Source organism: Entelurus aequoreus, linkage group LG25, assembly GCF_033978785.1.
Source record: "Entelurus aequoreus isolate RoL-2023_Sb linkage group LG25, RoL_Eaeq_v1.1, whole genome shotgun sequence".
Taxonomy (NCBI): Eukaryota; Metazoa; Chordata; class Actinopteri; order Syngnathiformes; family Syngnathidae; genus Entelurus; species Entelurus aequoreus.
Window position 1 is genome coordinate 19,030,743 of NC_084755.1, and position 14,455 is coordinate 19,045,197.

The window sequence follows — 14,455 nt, forward strand, 5'->3', positions numbered from 1 at the left end:
CGACCACTTCTCCCTTGCTCTTGATGGTTCGTGGTTAGCGCCTTGCATGGCAGCTCCCGCCATCAATGTGTGAATGTGTAGACGCATGCGGCTCTTTAGTGCCGCCCTAGTGGCTCCCTGGAGCATTTTAAAAAAGGATTCAAAATGGAAAAAAGATGGGGGGAATATTTGTTTTAGTATGTTTTTGTTTGAGGACAAACATGACACAAACATTCCCAATTGTTAGAAAGCCCACTATTTAATATGTTTGTGTGTATGCTTCACTGATGAGAGTATTTGGTGAACATCGTTTCGTCCTACTAATTTCGGCGGTCCTTGAACTCACCATAGCGTGGACTGTGACGCAACAGTTTGTTTATATGTAAAATCTTCCTCTCCTTCTTTGTCTCATTTTGTCCACCAAACATTTTATACTGTGCGTGAATGCACAAAAGTGCACTTTGTTGATGTTATTGGCTTGTGTGGAGTGCTAACCAGGCATATTTGGTCAGTGCATGACTGCAACCTAATCAATGCTAACATGCTATTTAGGCTAGCTGTATGTACATATTGCATCAGTATGCCTCATTTGTAGGTATATTTGAGCTCATTTAATATGCTTTACTTTTATCCTCTTTGTACATAATTTAGTTTTGCATGTCTCATGACACATTATCTGTATGTAATATTGGTTTAATTTCAGATAGTTGTTTGTGTGTCATGTTGTTCCAGACCACAGCAAACATTACCTAGCTTGCCAAAGATTGTAATAAATCTATTAAAATAAGACAGCCTGCCGTTTCCTTGAACGTGGACACACACATCTAAACCTTTGGCCATTAAAAGTCAGTAATTTCCTGGAGTTATCTCACCTTCTGAGTTTGGTTTACTCGGGTTTACTAATGGTTTCTAATGTTGTAAAAATGTGTAGAATAAATATTACATTTCAACATTTCTGTCAACGAAGATTTGCTTCAGCCTGCAACACATAGTCATTTTGATAGTAGGCTATTATAGCTAATATAGTCACTTACGTCATGTGTTGCCTGCATTATAAGACTTATATATGGATATACATTTTTTGCGGCTCCGGACAGATTTATTTTTTGTATTTTTGGTCCAATACGGATGGCTCTTTCAACGTTTTGGGTTGCTGACCCCTGGGTGAATGGGTGAATGTGGAAATAGTGTCGAAGCGCTTTGATTACCTTGAAGGTAGAAAAGCGGTATACTAGTATAATCCATTTACCGGTAATTGTTTTGGTAAACTTCTAGTCTTTAACTGTTGCACATAAAAGGGTGAAAATGTGTCACAATATGCATCCCTACCACGTTGCCAAACATCAAAGTTTGACTTGAAGTTTCTCACACAGCTCAATGTGTTCCACAAAAGGCCTACCGTAATTTGACTATTAAGCCAAATCACCACAGATTTTAGAAGTGTGTGTGACAAAACAAGCATATGTGTGTAAAAATTGGCGATTGATTAATTAGGTGTCTCTCTAAAAAAGCCTTTCTGTCCTGTAGGCCATTTCTGTATATTCTCTAACTCAGTGTTTTTCAATAGTGTGCCGTGAGATATTGTCTGGTGTGCCGTGGGAAATTGTGCAACTTCACCTAATTGGTCCAAAAAATGTTTTGGGGCAAATCCATAATTATAATCTGCAAATAATGTGGTGTTGCTTAGTGTCTGTGCTGTGTAGAGCTCGCCAGGGTAACTATGTAATACTCTTCCATATCAGTAGGTGGCAGCAGGTAGTTAATTGCTTTGTAAAAGTCGGAATGTGTCGGGTGAGACAAGGATGGTTTGTTGTGATCCCAATATGCAGACCACAACGGGAGACAGCGTGCAGGTAAAAAGGTATGTAATGCTTAAACCAAAAATGAACAAAAGGGAAAGGAAAAGGCAATGAAGCATAGTGAAGGCTATGCAAAACGACAGTGAAACTGAACTGGCTACAAAGTAAACAGAAACAGAGTGCTGGACAACAGCAAAAACTTGCAGCATGTGGAGCAGAGACGGCGTCCACAAAGTACATCTGTACATGACATGGCAATCAACAATGTCCACACAAAGAAGGATAGCAACAACTTAAATAGCCTTGTTTGCTAACACAAAGCAGGTGCGGGGAATAGCGCTCAAAGGAAGACATGAAACTGCTACAGGAAAACACCAACAAAATAGGAAGGCAAGAACTTAAAGCACTACACACAGGAAAACACCAACAAACTCAAAATAAGGCACGACGACCTGGTGGAGTTTCGTTTTTTGCTGGTGGTGTGCCTCCGTATTTTTTAATGAAAAAAATGTGCCTCGCCTCAAAAAAGATTGAAAAAAACTGCTCTAACTGTCATAGTACAGTATGTGTTTTGGTTACATTTTCATCCCGAATCATGTTATTTTCCTGCATGATTTGAAGAGATCAGCAAAATACCCTCAATTGGAGAAAGACAAAGTCAGAACCTGCAGAAAAAGATGCTCCGTGTATTAAGTGCTGTACAAGTTAAGCCACTTTTTGCCGCCGTGGCAGCACCAGGAGTCTGCACGCTTCCACCTCAGCTTGCACACACACCAGTGGCTAACTCATGGAGCTTAAAGAGGACCTGATTTTTCTCTTTTCTGACTTATTATACGTGTTACAATACTGGAATACATGTGTTAAAAAATGCCAAAGCATCATATAATAAGGTTCATGCATTTGGTCGTGAGCTTACATGCACTTTTGGATGTTTGAGTCTTTTTTTAAGAGAGCCATTTGTGACATCACAGGTTTACAGACGTACTTATGTGGGCACCCTAGTACATTCGTTTCAACAAGCCTCCTCCCAGTACAGCAGAGACTGCTGCCTGCAGCCTCCGGTGTTATTCCTTCTTGTTTTATGCCATCCCACCTATAAAATAAATACATTTTCATTTGCCCACAACATTTTACACAAGACTGGTTTGCCAAAATGGACAAGCATGAAATTTAATTAGCCAGTGAAAAAGACGACTTGGTTTGAGGGCACACAAGAAAAGGTTGTATGAAATATTACTTTCATCTAACCGTGACATGCGCACAGTAACACCCACGTGCGTAAATCTGCGTTCTAAGAACTCTGGCTTTTTAGTGATTCCCAGAGCCCAAAAACAGTCTGCGGGCTTTAGAGCGTTTTCTATTCGGGCTCCAGTACTCTGGAATGCCCTCCCGGTAACAGTTAGAGATGCTACCTCAGTAGAAGCATTTAAGTCGCATCTTAAAACTCATTTTTATACACTAGCCTTTAAATCAGGGGTCCCCAAACTACGGATCCGGCCCGCCTGCGTCCAAAATCAGGCCCGCGGGAAGTCCCAAGTATAAAAAAATACAAATTTAAAAATTTAAAAAAATAAAGAAATAATTTTTCTGTCTTTTCTTATCCACTTTGTACCGCTTGCTACTCACGGTGTCTCCTAGCCGCTCAGGCAAATCATATTGTCTAAAAATGCATTTTCTCATCGATAACGTGACATTGCGCGCGCGGAAAGTGCGCTATATATATCTAATATCTAATATAATATATATATCCAACATATATATATATCAAATATATATATATATATCAAATATATATATTATATAAAAATATATATATTTGATATATATATATATATATATATATATATATATATATATATATATATATATATATATATCAAATATATATCAAATATATATATATATATATATATATATTTATATCTAATATATATATCAAATATATATATATATCAAATATATACAGTATGTATGTATGTATGTATGTATATATATAAATGTTTTCTGTCTATCTGTGTTGGCCCTGCGATGAGGTGGCGACTTGTCTAGGGTGTACCCCGCCTTCCGCCCGATTGTAGCTGAGATAGGCTCCAAAATAATTTACAGTCATGTGAAAAAATGAGCACTGGAAAATAAAAAATTTACATAAACAGGCAATAACTTTGTCCTACCTTTGAGCTGATCCACCACCACACTTTGTCCTATCCTCTCAATGACCTGTGCATCTTCATGTTGATAGCGGTCGTCGAGAAAGTTGGCGGTGGCCTGCGAGAGGTGGACCTTCCCGGCTACACCGAGCTGCTCCATCAGGTTGGCCAAGTTGACGTCGTTGGACCAAACGTCAAACTTGAAGCGCTTCATGCCGAGGATACCGCACAGGACGGTGCCGGTGTGGACGCCCACCCTCATGTTAACCATCTCCCTCTTCTCTTGGCAGAACTGTTCGATAGCCTGGATCATACCCAGGCCCATCTCCACGCAGCAGTAGGCGTGATCAGGCCTGGGTTCGGGGCATCCAGCCACACAGTAGTAGCAGTCCCCTAGGGTGCTGATCTTCTCACAGCCAGTCAGCTCACACAGCCGGTCAAAACGTCCGAACAAGTCGTTAAGAAGGCCTACTAGGGCGTGAGCAGATTTGTTGGCGGACATTTTTGTAAAACCTACAATATCCGCAAAGAGGATGCTGACGGGCTCCATCCGTTTCATGTTGAAGGGTCTGAAGATGATCTGACCTCGAGGGATGGAGGTCTTCTTGCGTTTATTATTCTTGGGGCTGGAGATGACGGCGGCCGCTCCGCTCGTGGAGTATCGCTTCACGGAACTATCCCCGATGTCGTCATCACCTTGCTTCATCAGTTCATCGGCCACGAGCCGGGGCATGACGGAGTGGATCATTCGTTCTTTTAAGGCTTTCTCCACCTCCAGGTCCTTGCCGTGCATGATAGCTTGTCCCACTTTCAAGAAAGTGCTGCGTGAACGCACCTCAGACATGATGAACAGGTGAATACCAATGGCGTGTGCGCACAGGTGGAGCAAGGCTTTGGCCGGTCCCAACCAGCGAAGGGTAGTCCAGTCTTTCTCTGGGGTTAAGCTCAAACTTCCAACTGTCTGGGTTACGTGGAACCAGCCCAAGATCTCAAAACAGACTGAATAGAGGAACCCGAGTAGGACTGACGCAAACAGACGGACAGGAAGGACGCTGTATAGCAACAAGAGGACTTCAATACTGAGTGAGAAGGTGCCAACAGGAGAGATACAGACAGGCCAAGCGCTACCCCCTACAATCTTTAGGTAGGATAAGTTGTGTGCAGTCCCACTGAAATCACCAACATCTAATACATCAATGAGAGTCTCCGGATCTCTGAATCCTGACGTCTGAATCTGAGGTGCCAGGGTCAGCATGAAGGTTACGATAATGAGCAACAGGGAGGCTTGATTGTAGCAGCGAGAGTAGAACTTAGTAAACGTTAGCAGGAAGAGGAGGAGGCAGAAAAGGAGAAAGGACACAGTTGGAATAAGAAAGGCTATCCTGCTGCAGCGGGACGGGTTGGCAGCAAAGTAAAATCCCCAGAGGAGGGCCGTAGTCGCCAGGTAAAAAAGCACATAGCGGAAACGGCGTTGAGTTTGAGGAAAACATCGTTCCCGGCACGCTTCTTCCAAGATGGACGAATCAAACTTCGGGTCCCAGAAGTGACCGGCAGACCTCTCGAAAAGTTGAGGCACCCTCTTTTGCGAACGGAAGCTCTTGACAAACGTTTTCTTGAGTCCAGACTCCCCGGAGCTACAGCTGGAGGAAATGCTGTACTTGCAGTGCTTGGATCCCGCCATGAAGGCTCCCCCAATGGAACCCAGGGGTCCACCTCCGTGTTTGTGTTTGACGCTACTGCCAATCCTCACGGAGACGCCCCCTTCGCCACTTGAGTCACAGCTCACCTCTGTGTTGTGAGGCAGTAGCTGTTGACGTTGGGGGGAGGCCATGTTGTTGTGCGCAAAATCCAAAGCAGAGCTGCTGATTCACAGCAATGAATGTCAAAAAGCTCTTATATGTAAAGGCAAATACTTTTGAGTGTCACTTCCTCCTTAGCCTTTGGAAACTCCACCTGACTTTCCTAAGATTCTTTGACTAGTCCATTGGCCCACTTTGACGTCAGTCCCTGCATTCCTGCGTGATCCCATTTGTTTTGACGCACTGCAAGGCTCACTCTCTGCAGACCAGCACTCTTATATTCATTGGAAAAATCATATTGAACGACAACAAAATAGGATTGTTCAGCGCTTTGATCGAATACAGTTGAGGTTTTAGCCCTTCCAAAATCTCAATACCTAAACTTTCAGGCAACTCCAGCATCCCCTATTGTGTATTTCCATGGACATATCCTTGTCTTATCCTGTATTTTCACTCCACTGAGTAAGCTCAGTGAGTGATCCCATTTGTTTTGACGCACTGCAAGGCTCACTCTCTGCAGACCAGCAAGCTTTAATTCATTGGAAAATCATTTTGGAGGACACAAAATAAGATTGTTCAGCGCTTTGATTGAATACTGTTGAGGTTTCAGCCCTTCCGAAATCTCAATACCTAAACTTTCAGGCAACTCCAGCATCCTTATTGTGTATTTCCATGGACATATCCAATTGTCTTATCACTCCGCTGAGTAACCTCTGCTGTGTCTTCAACAAGACCTTGTGCAATGAGATCAAGAGGAATGAAAAAAAGATACCTCAAGACCTGTGCATGTCTGAGGCTATTTCAAACAAATTGCACCCATATTGCCAGTGTATTGTGTGCAAAATAAAATTCCCCAGTCCTCCAAGTTAAGTTTGCAAAAAAAAAAAAAGAGAGACTGTAATTTAATTAAGAGGTCTCCACCTCCACTCCAAGCACCCCTCCCAAACCTCACAGCAGTCCCACAGGTCCAAACAGCCTTCACCAGTTCATTCAATTGGAAGATATGATATTCATACCTGCAGTCAAACATGAATGACAGCTGGCATCCTTCAAAGCAAATGCATCCTCCTGCACTGCACTGCGAGATGGGAAGCTTTTGTCCGCCCACATCCCGCCCGTCCAACCAGCACCGACACCTGCATGAGACAATGTGTGAGCATCCCGGGTTGAAACATCTTCATGGTACTGATACGTGAGTGTGTGTGTTTGTGTGTGGAATGAGTATAAAGTACAACGTAGCACTCGCTTCACTTCCGCGCATTCCCTTCAAAATAAAACAGAAGTGACGCAAACTCACCGTATGTTTATCGGATATCGCTCCTGTTTCACAAAAAAAACAAAAAACAAGACGCCATAGAAGAAAATGGCAGTTAGTTCGTTTATAACACCGTTTCTTTACGTGCGTGTTCCAGCTACATACTTCTTCTTCGTCTTCTTTTTTTGTTGAATGTGCATTTCCGCCACCTTTTGAAATGGAGTGTCGACCGAGGTGTTACCCTAATCTAATTTTTTTATTTTTAACCCTGTCTTTTTTAAATATGTATATAATATTTTGTAACCTCTGTGTTCTGAGTGCAATCCTAAAATATCTCCTACTACTGACCAAACCCTCTCTTTTGCTAACTTATTTCCCAGTACTACATAGTTAGCACTAGCATTTTGATCGTCTTCTTCTCGGTTCCTTTGACGTTGAATGTTGGGCATGCGCATTACTGACACCTAGAGGACGTCTGTGGTACTGTAAAAGTTGGCGTGACTCTCAATTTTGACTTTTTTGATTGATTGATTGATTGATTGATTGATTGATTGATTGAGACTTTTATTAGTAGATTGCACAGTACAGTACATATTCCGTACAATTGACCACTAAATGGTAACACCCCAATAAGTTTTTCAACTTGTTTAAGTCCGGGGTCCACGTTAATCAATTCATGGTAAACTTTGCGTTGGATTTCATGTTTATTTAAAAGTAACACCAAAATCGTTTAACTTCCATCCATCCATCCATCTTCTTCCGCTTATCCGAGGTCGGGTCGCGGGGGCAGCAGCCTAAGCAGGGAAGCCCAGACTTCCCTCTCCCCAGCCACTTCGTCCAGCTCTTCCCGGGGGATCCCGAGGCGTTCCCAGCCCAACGTGTCCTGGGTCTTCCCCGTGGCCTCCTACCGGTCGGACGTGCCCTAAACATCTCCCTAGGGAGGCGTTCGGGTGGCATCCTGACCAGATGCCCGAACCACCTCAACTGGCTCCTCTCGATGTGGAGGAGCAGCAGCTTTACTTTGAGCTCCTCCCGGATGGCAGAGCTTCTCACCCTATCTCTAAGGGAGAGCCCCGCTACCCGGCGGAGGAAACTCATTTCGGCCGCTTGTACCCGTGATCTTGTCCTTTCGGTCATAACCCAAAGCTCATGACCATAGGTGAGGATGGGAATGTAGATCGAGCGGTAAATTGAGAGCTTTGCCTTCTGGCTCAGCTCCTTCTTCACCACAACGGATCGATACAGCGTCCGCATTACTGAAGACGCCGCACCGATCCGCCTGTCGATCTCACGATCCACTCTTCCCTCACTCGTGAACAAGACTCAGAGGTACTTGGACTCCTCCACTTGGGGCAGGGTCTCCTCCGCAACCCGGAGATGGCACTCCACCCTTTTCCGGGCGAGAACCATGGACTCGGACTTGGAGGTGCTGGTTCTCATCCCAGTCGCTTCACACTCGGCTGCGAACCGATCCAGTGAGAGCTGAAGATCCTGGCCAGATGAAGCCATCAGGACCACATCATCGGCATCGTCTAACTTTAGCAATGCAAATATTTACACCCACTCACTCTAGACCAGTGCGTCACAATTATTTTCTGTTACGCCCCTCCTAGAAAGAAGACAACATTTTATATATCTGCTGCGACTATAAGTAGTATCATTAATCAATACAATTGTTATAAGTACACCTCTGCATAACATTTTATCCTTATTAAAATTAAGGAAAAGAAGATCAACGTTTCAACTAGAGATGTCCAATAATATCGGCCTGCCGATATTATCGGCCGATAAATGCTTTAGAATGTAATATCGGAAATTATCGGTATCGGTTTTTTTAATTATCGTTATCGGGTTTTATTTTTTTTATTTTTTATTTTTTTTTAATTAAATCAACATAAAAAACACAAGATACACTTACAATTAGTACACCAACCGAAAAAAACTTACCTCCCCCATTTACACTCATTCTCACTCATTCACACAAAAGGGTTGTTTCTTTCTGTTATTAATATTCTGGTTCCTACATTATATATCAATATATATCAATACAGTCTGCAGGGGATACAGTCCGTAAGCACACATGATTGTGCGTGCTGCTGGTGCACTAATAGTACTAACCTTTAACAGTTAATTTTACTCATTTTCATTAATTACTAGTTTCTATGTAACTGTTTTTATGTTGTTTTACTTTCTTTTTTATTCAAGAAAATGTGTTTAATTTATTTATCTTATTTTATTTTATACATTTTTTAAAAAAGGACCTTATCTTCACCATACCTGGTTGTCCAAATTAGGCATAATGTGTTAATTCCACGACTGTTTATATTGGTATTGGTTGATATTGGTATCGGTTGATATCGGTATTGGTAATTAAGGGTTTGGTCAATATCGAAATATTGGATATCGGCAAAAAGCCATTATCGGACATCCTTAGTTTCAACTAAGACTTTTAACGGCATTATTTTTGGTCTGTAACAGAAAATATTTAAAAGTGCATCAAAGTGTGCGAAATTTAAAAATATATACATCCTTATTTAAATTATATACATTTTGGCCAACGTGAGCCATTTTCATACTGAAACATAAAAAATAAACAAACTAAATAAATAATGAATTCAAATTGATCAGCAACAATTAACTCAGGAGCAAAATGTATAAAGCACTTTAACATGCAATACAAAAATGAATAAAACAATTTGTGCTGATTTTTTTTTTTCATAAATAAAAATGAAAAAGACGGAATTAATGGCTACAATGATCACGTTTTGCAGTGCACATATTTTCAAATGCTATTTGAGAAGGACCGTTCTAGACTGGCTTTTATTTTGAAAAGCTGCTTGGCCATGTACATTACAAGCTTAACTGCTGTCTGAGCTATGTGTGTGTGTATGCATGCATAATGGAAAGATCCATAGGGAAAAGGGCGGTGTTACTACCTTTTATGGAGAACGAATATAATCGATTGCAGCACTTAAATATACAGTTTAAGTAGGAGTAATGACTTTTACTGTGAATAATCCCAGTTTGCATACAGTGAATGCATCATATGTACAAGTGAAAGCGAAAGAACTGTGGAGCCCTTTTACTCAAAGTAGTTTCATTTTATTGTAATTGATGTGTATTAATTACACATGTTGGGCCTAATTCTAACTTCACCTGCCAAATGTCATTCATAGCGCCCCCTGATGGCCATCACTATTATGAGTGAGTTTAAATCAGCCTTAGTTGTAATATTAATACTAGTTATGGGCCTGCTGCCATGCAAGAGCCCATGCAAGCAGCCCATATTATTATTGCTCATACTTCAACTTTTACTATTATTACTATTGTTTTTTTTATCACTCTCTCACACACACACACGATTAAATCACCCCTCCCGGCTTCCAATGAGGACAAAGTGATGCCGCAATGCAGGTTCAATGTATGAAAGCAAAATAAATAAGAGATTTTTGCTTGTCTTGCTTTAATTTAAACCTCTTTATTGTGACTCGACTGCCAGAAAAAGCACCAAATGTAATTCAACCTGGTCAATCACAAACCTGTATTCTGGAAGCTTCCAAATGGATCTATTTAGAATTTATATAGCAAAACAAAAAAAGGGACACAGGTCAACTGAGATACTGAACAATAGCTTTAAAAAGACACAACACATCACTTCTATTTGTTGCATGAAGGGGTCTTTTCTTTTTTTTGCATTTTTACACAGCACACTCTAGTGGACATTTATACAACTGCAGCGTAAACATACAAAAAAAAAACATGTGAAACACACTCCAAGAATAAAAAATAAAATATGAATGAAAAGGGATTTATTTAGCATTTAGATGCGATGTTTGCATGACGAACGGGGGGGTTAGTGCTGGAAGAAGAGGCGGGGCGGGGGTTAGGGGGAGTACATGTGTTCATCCATGGACTTTAATTAGACCTTAGTCCTTCTCCTACTTACCTGCACCCTTTTTTTTTCTCTATTCCTTAGATAAAGCCAGAAACTCCCTGTTTTCCCTGAACGCCTCACAGGGTCGAGGTAAGACAGGAAGTCTCAAAACGGTATGTCCCACTACCAGGAAGTTCACTGAGGTAGGTTTTTAAATGTCAGAACGCGTCGCTCCAACGGTCGGCGGCGTCTTCTGTCGGCAGAGGTCAGGGGTCAACTCATGAGATCTTCGCTCTTATGTCGCCGCCCTGATACCGAAGTACATGTCAAACTACTTCCATAACGTAAATGACCGCCATAACCACAACACCAGGGGAAGTTCCACAAACCACGTAAAAACCCAGATTCTGAACTAACAAAGGTCTTAAATCCTTCTCCTTCTATGCCACATCAATATGGAATGCACTCCCAACAGGTGTAAAAGAAAGGGCATCTCTATCCTCCTTCAAAACCGCACTAAAAGAACACCTCCAGGCAACTTTAACCCTTGACTAACCCTCTCCCCGGATTGTAAATAATCAAATGTATATACTTGTTCTTATGCTTGTACATATCCTGCCAAGTCAGACCTACACTATTTCAATGTCCATTTCTCTGATTATGCAGTTGTTGATGACTGAAGTGCTGATATCAACCCCCCGGATTGTAAATAATGTAAATAATTCAATGTATATACTCTGATGATTAACTTGTGTGATGACTGTATTATGCTGATAGCATATATTTGTACCATGAATTGATTTACTTGGACCCCGACTTAAACAAGTTGAAAAACTTATTCGGGTGTTACCATTTAGTGGTCAATTGTACGGAATATGTACTGTACTGTGCAATCTACTAATAAAAGTTTCAATCAATCAATCAATCAAAGCCCCACTTTAGCGCAACGTACTTCAATGCCCATTTGGAAGGTCTACACACACACAAGCTAAAATCAATAAATTGATTGGTAACATGCAAAGTATATGAAAAAAACGTATTCGTGGTCATTCAGCTACAAAAACAAGCTGGGAAGTTTATGGATCAAAGAAGACATTACTCATAACACAATTATGCCAGATTGTAACAAAAATATAGTAAGACCAGTTTTTTTTTTTTTAAAAAAAGACTCTGATGACCCTTGAAACCCCTGACCTCTGCTTCCGACACATTTGGCAGGTTGTCAAGAGTTGGAAACCAAACGGCCTCATTGGTTGCCTGGCAGGGTCGTACCACTAACACTTGTTAGTCGGAAGTCAAGGCCGTACAACGTTAAGATTGACATTCCGAGCATTGGTTCTCAAACTGTGGAGCGACTACCACCTTTTTTTTTTTAAATACACAAATAAAAGTGTGAAATAGTTGTAGAAATAGACATTTATTTTGCCGTGCAGCATGTTTTGAGGTGGTCGTTTGAGAACCAGTGCTGGAGAACATGCAAGGTTCTATAGCACCCACAATAATATTCGACTTCAAAAACATCTGAAGCACATGGAATCGACCTGCTGTAACACAAATTTGCAACACCTGTTTCCACTTCCGATTTTATTCACATACAAGGGAGCTGGTATTGGATTTGCAATCTGTTTGGTTACCCCCCCTGCGCCCAAAAAACCACAAAGTCCTCTAAGTCATCAGCACTTGTTTCCTGAAGCTGCCGTTATCACACAATGACCCCGCCCCTCCCGCTACCTGCCTCGTCCCCACAGTCCCTAAATGCATCATCTGAGGAAAATTAAACGCTAATATCCTTTTTCTTTTTCCCTCAATAACACCTGGCTTTCTGAATCACATCAGAGCCTCCTTTTCTTCACCTCCTCTGTCACCTCCGTTCCTCAGTTCTTTCGATAGCGGTTTTTGGGCTTCTCCCCGCAGCCGGTGGCCTCGCAGGAAGAAAGGCCCGGCTGTTTGCCAGAGTTGATGCTGCTCAGGAGGGCGGGCAGCTCGTTTGTGATGGCCTTTTCGATCTTATCCAGCAGGCAGCCTCCGATGTAGGAGCACTGGGAGGACAAGGCTTTGAAGTTGGTGATCGGGTTGACGCCGAAGAAGTCACGGTAGGCGTCGCGGTTGGGCAGGTCGAACTTGCTGACGTTGGTTTTAGCCAGGATGGATTTGAAGATGTAGAACTTGTCCGGGTCGTCTACGATCTCCTTGAAGACGAGTTCCGGGTCGCTGAAGAAGCTCATCTTGTCCTTAAAGGTCTGGACGTAGCGGTCCACCAGCAGGCCGTGGATACGAACGCGGATTCCGTGCTGGCGGATGAAGGCGATCTTATTCTCCATGCGGTTCTCGATCACCTGGTTGAGATCCTCCAGCAGGGAGATCTCCTCCCGCTTGAAGAGCTCGCGGCTGGTGTCGGGGGCATAGTCGTAGGGCCAGAAAGAACTGACGTAGACGCGGGGGGGTTCCGTCACATTGATAAGCGGCGCCAAGCTCCAGAAAAGAGCTCCGTAGACCCGCATTAAGTCCTGGGTGACCAGGTGGTCGGCCTTGTTGAGGATGATGCGGATCTGGGACTCGCGGCCTTTGAGTTGACGGAATAGCATCTCCAGCTCCAGTCCGACGTCCAGCTTGGTGGGGTCGAACACCACAAAGATGAGGTCAGCACGGTCAATGAACCACTGGCACACGTCATTGAAGGGGTAGCCTGGAAGGTGGAGAAGAGCGATGATCAGGGCCAGCCCAACACTCTACGCCGTTGTTTAAGGGTGAATCTATATCAGTGGTTCTTAACCTTGTTGGAGGTACCGAACCCCACCAGTTTCATATGCGCATTCACCGAACCCTTCTTTAGTGAAAAATAAAAAATAATTTTTTTTTTCAAAATCAAGAAAAAGTCATGTTTTTTTTACTGGTGCACAAAATGAACCGTGCATGAACATCACCTTGTTCAAAGAACAAAACCAACACAGTGCATGAACTCACAACAAATTACACACCTTACACACATTACCATGAATTAATCAACGTGGACCCCGACTTAAACAAGTTGAAAAACGTATTCGGGTGTTACCATTTAGTGGTTAATTGTACGGAATATGTACTGTACTGTGTAAACTGTACTGTTTCATATAATGTATTATCTTCCTTTGCAATCTGCTAGTAAAAGTTTAAATCGATTAATCAAACAACCTGCAAATCAGATGGAAAATTAGAGGGAACATTGTTTGGGGGTATCCATAATACGCTGATAGGGAGAAGCTTTTATTTACACGATAAGTCGGATGTGTCTTTACCCTTGAGGCCGACTCACCGAACCCCTAGGGTTCGATCGAACCCAGGTTAAGAACCACTGATCTATATAATGTTCATGAAGTTTATTTTCGACTGTGTTTGGAAAAATAACAGCGGTGACGTCTTTAAGATGCACAGTCGCGATCAAAAGTTTACATACACTTGTAAAGAACATAATGTCATGGCTGTTTTTGTGATAAAGTGATGGGAGAACATACTTGTTGGTCACAGATGAAGTGAAGTGAAGTGAAGTGAATTACATTTATATAGCGCTTTTTCTCAAGTGACTCAAAGCGCTTTACATAGTGAAACCCAATATCTAAGTTACA

General features: G+C 42.1%; 2 protein-coding genes across 5 annotated transcripts in view; both read right to left on the reverse strand.

Moving 5' to 3' along the window:
- LOC133642613 (adenylate cyclase type 9-like) overlaps positions 1-7,224 on the reverse strand; it is a 99,009-nt gene extending 91,785 nt beyond the window's left edge. The window contains exons 1-3 of one of the 2 annotated variants that reach the window (XM_062036908.1): positions 7,145-7,224; positions 7,022-7,044; positions 3,950-6,860 (exon numbers count right to left, since the gene is read on the reverse strand). In XM_062036908.1, the coding sequence (XP_061892892.1) occupies positions 3,950-5,756 (1,807 nt within the window). In that variant the 5' untranslated portion in view covers positions 5,757-6,860; positions 7,022-7,044; positions 7,145-7,224. Of the gene's footprint in view, positions 1-3,949; positions 6,903-7,021; positions 7,045-7,144 lie in introns of those variants that run through there. The other variant, XM_062036909.1, reaches the window with a different exon arrangement.
- A 3,223-nt stretch (positions 7,225-10,447) lies between these two features.
- srl (sarcalumenin) overlaps positions 10,448-14,455 on the reverse strand; it is a 41,825-nt gene continuing 37,817 nt past the window's right edge. For 2 of the 3 annotated variants that reach the window (XM_062036913.1, XM_062036914.1), the window contains exon 7: positions 10,448-13,539. In XM_062036913.1, the coding sequence (XP_061892897.1) occupies positions 12,728-13,539 (812 nt within the window). In that variant the 3' untranslated portion in view covers positions 10,448-12,727. The remainder of the gene's footprint in view (positions 13,540-14,455) is intronic. The other variant, XM_062036915.1, reaches the window with a different exon arrangement.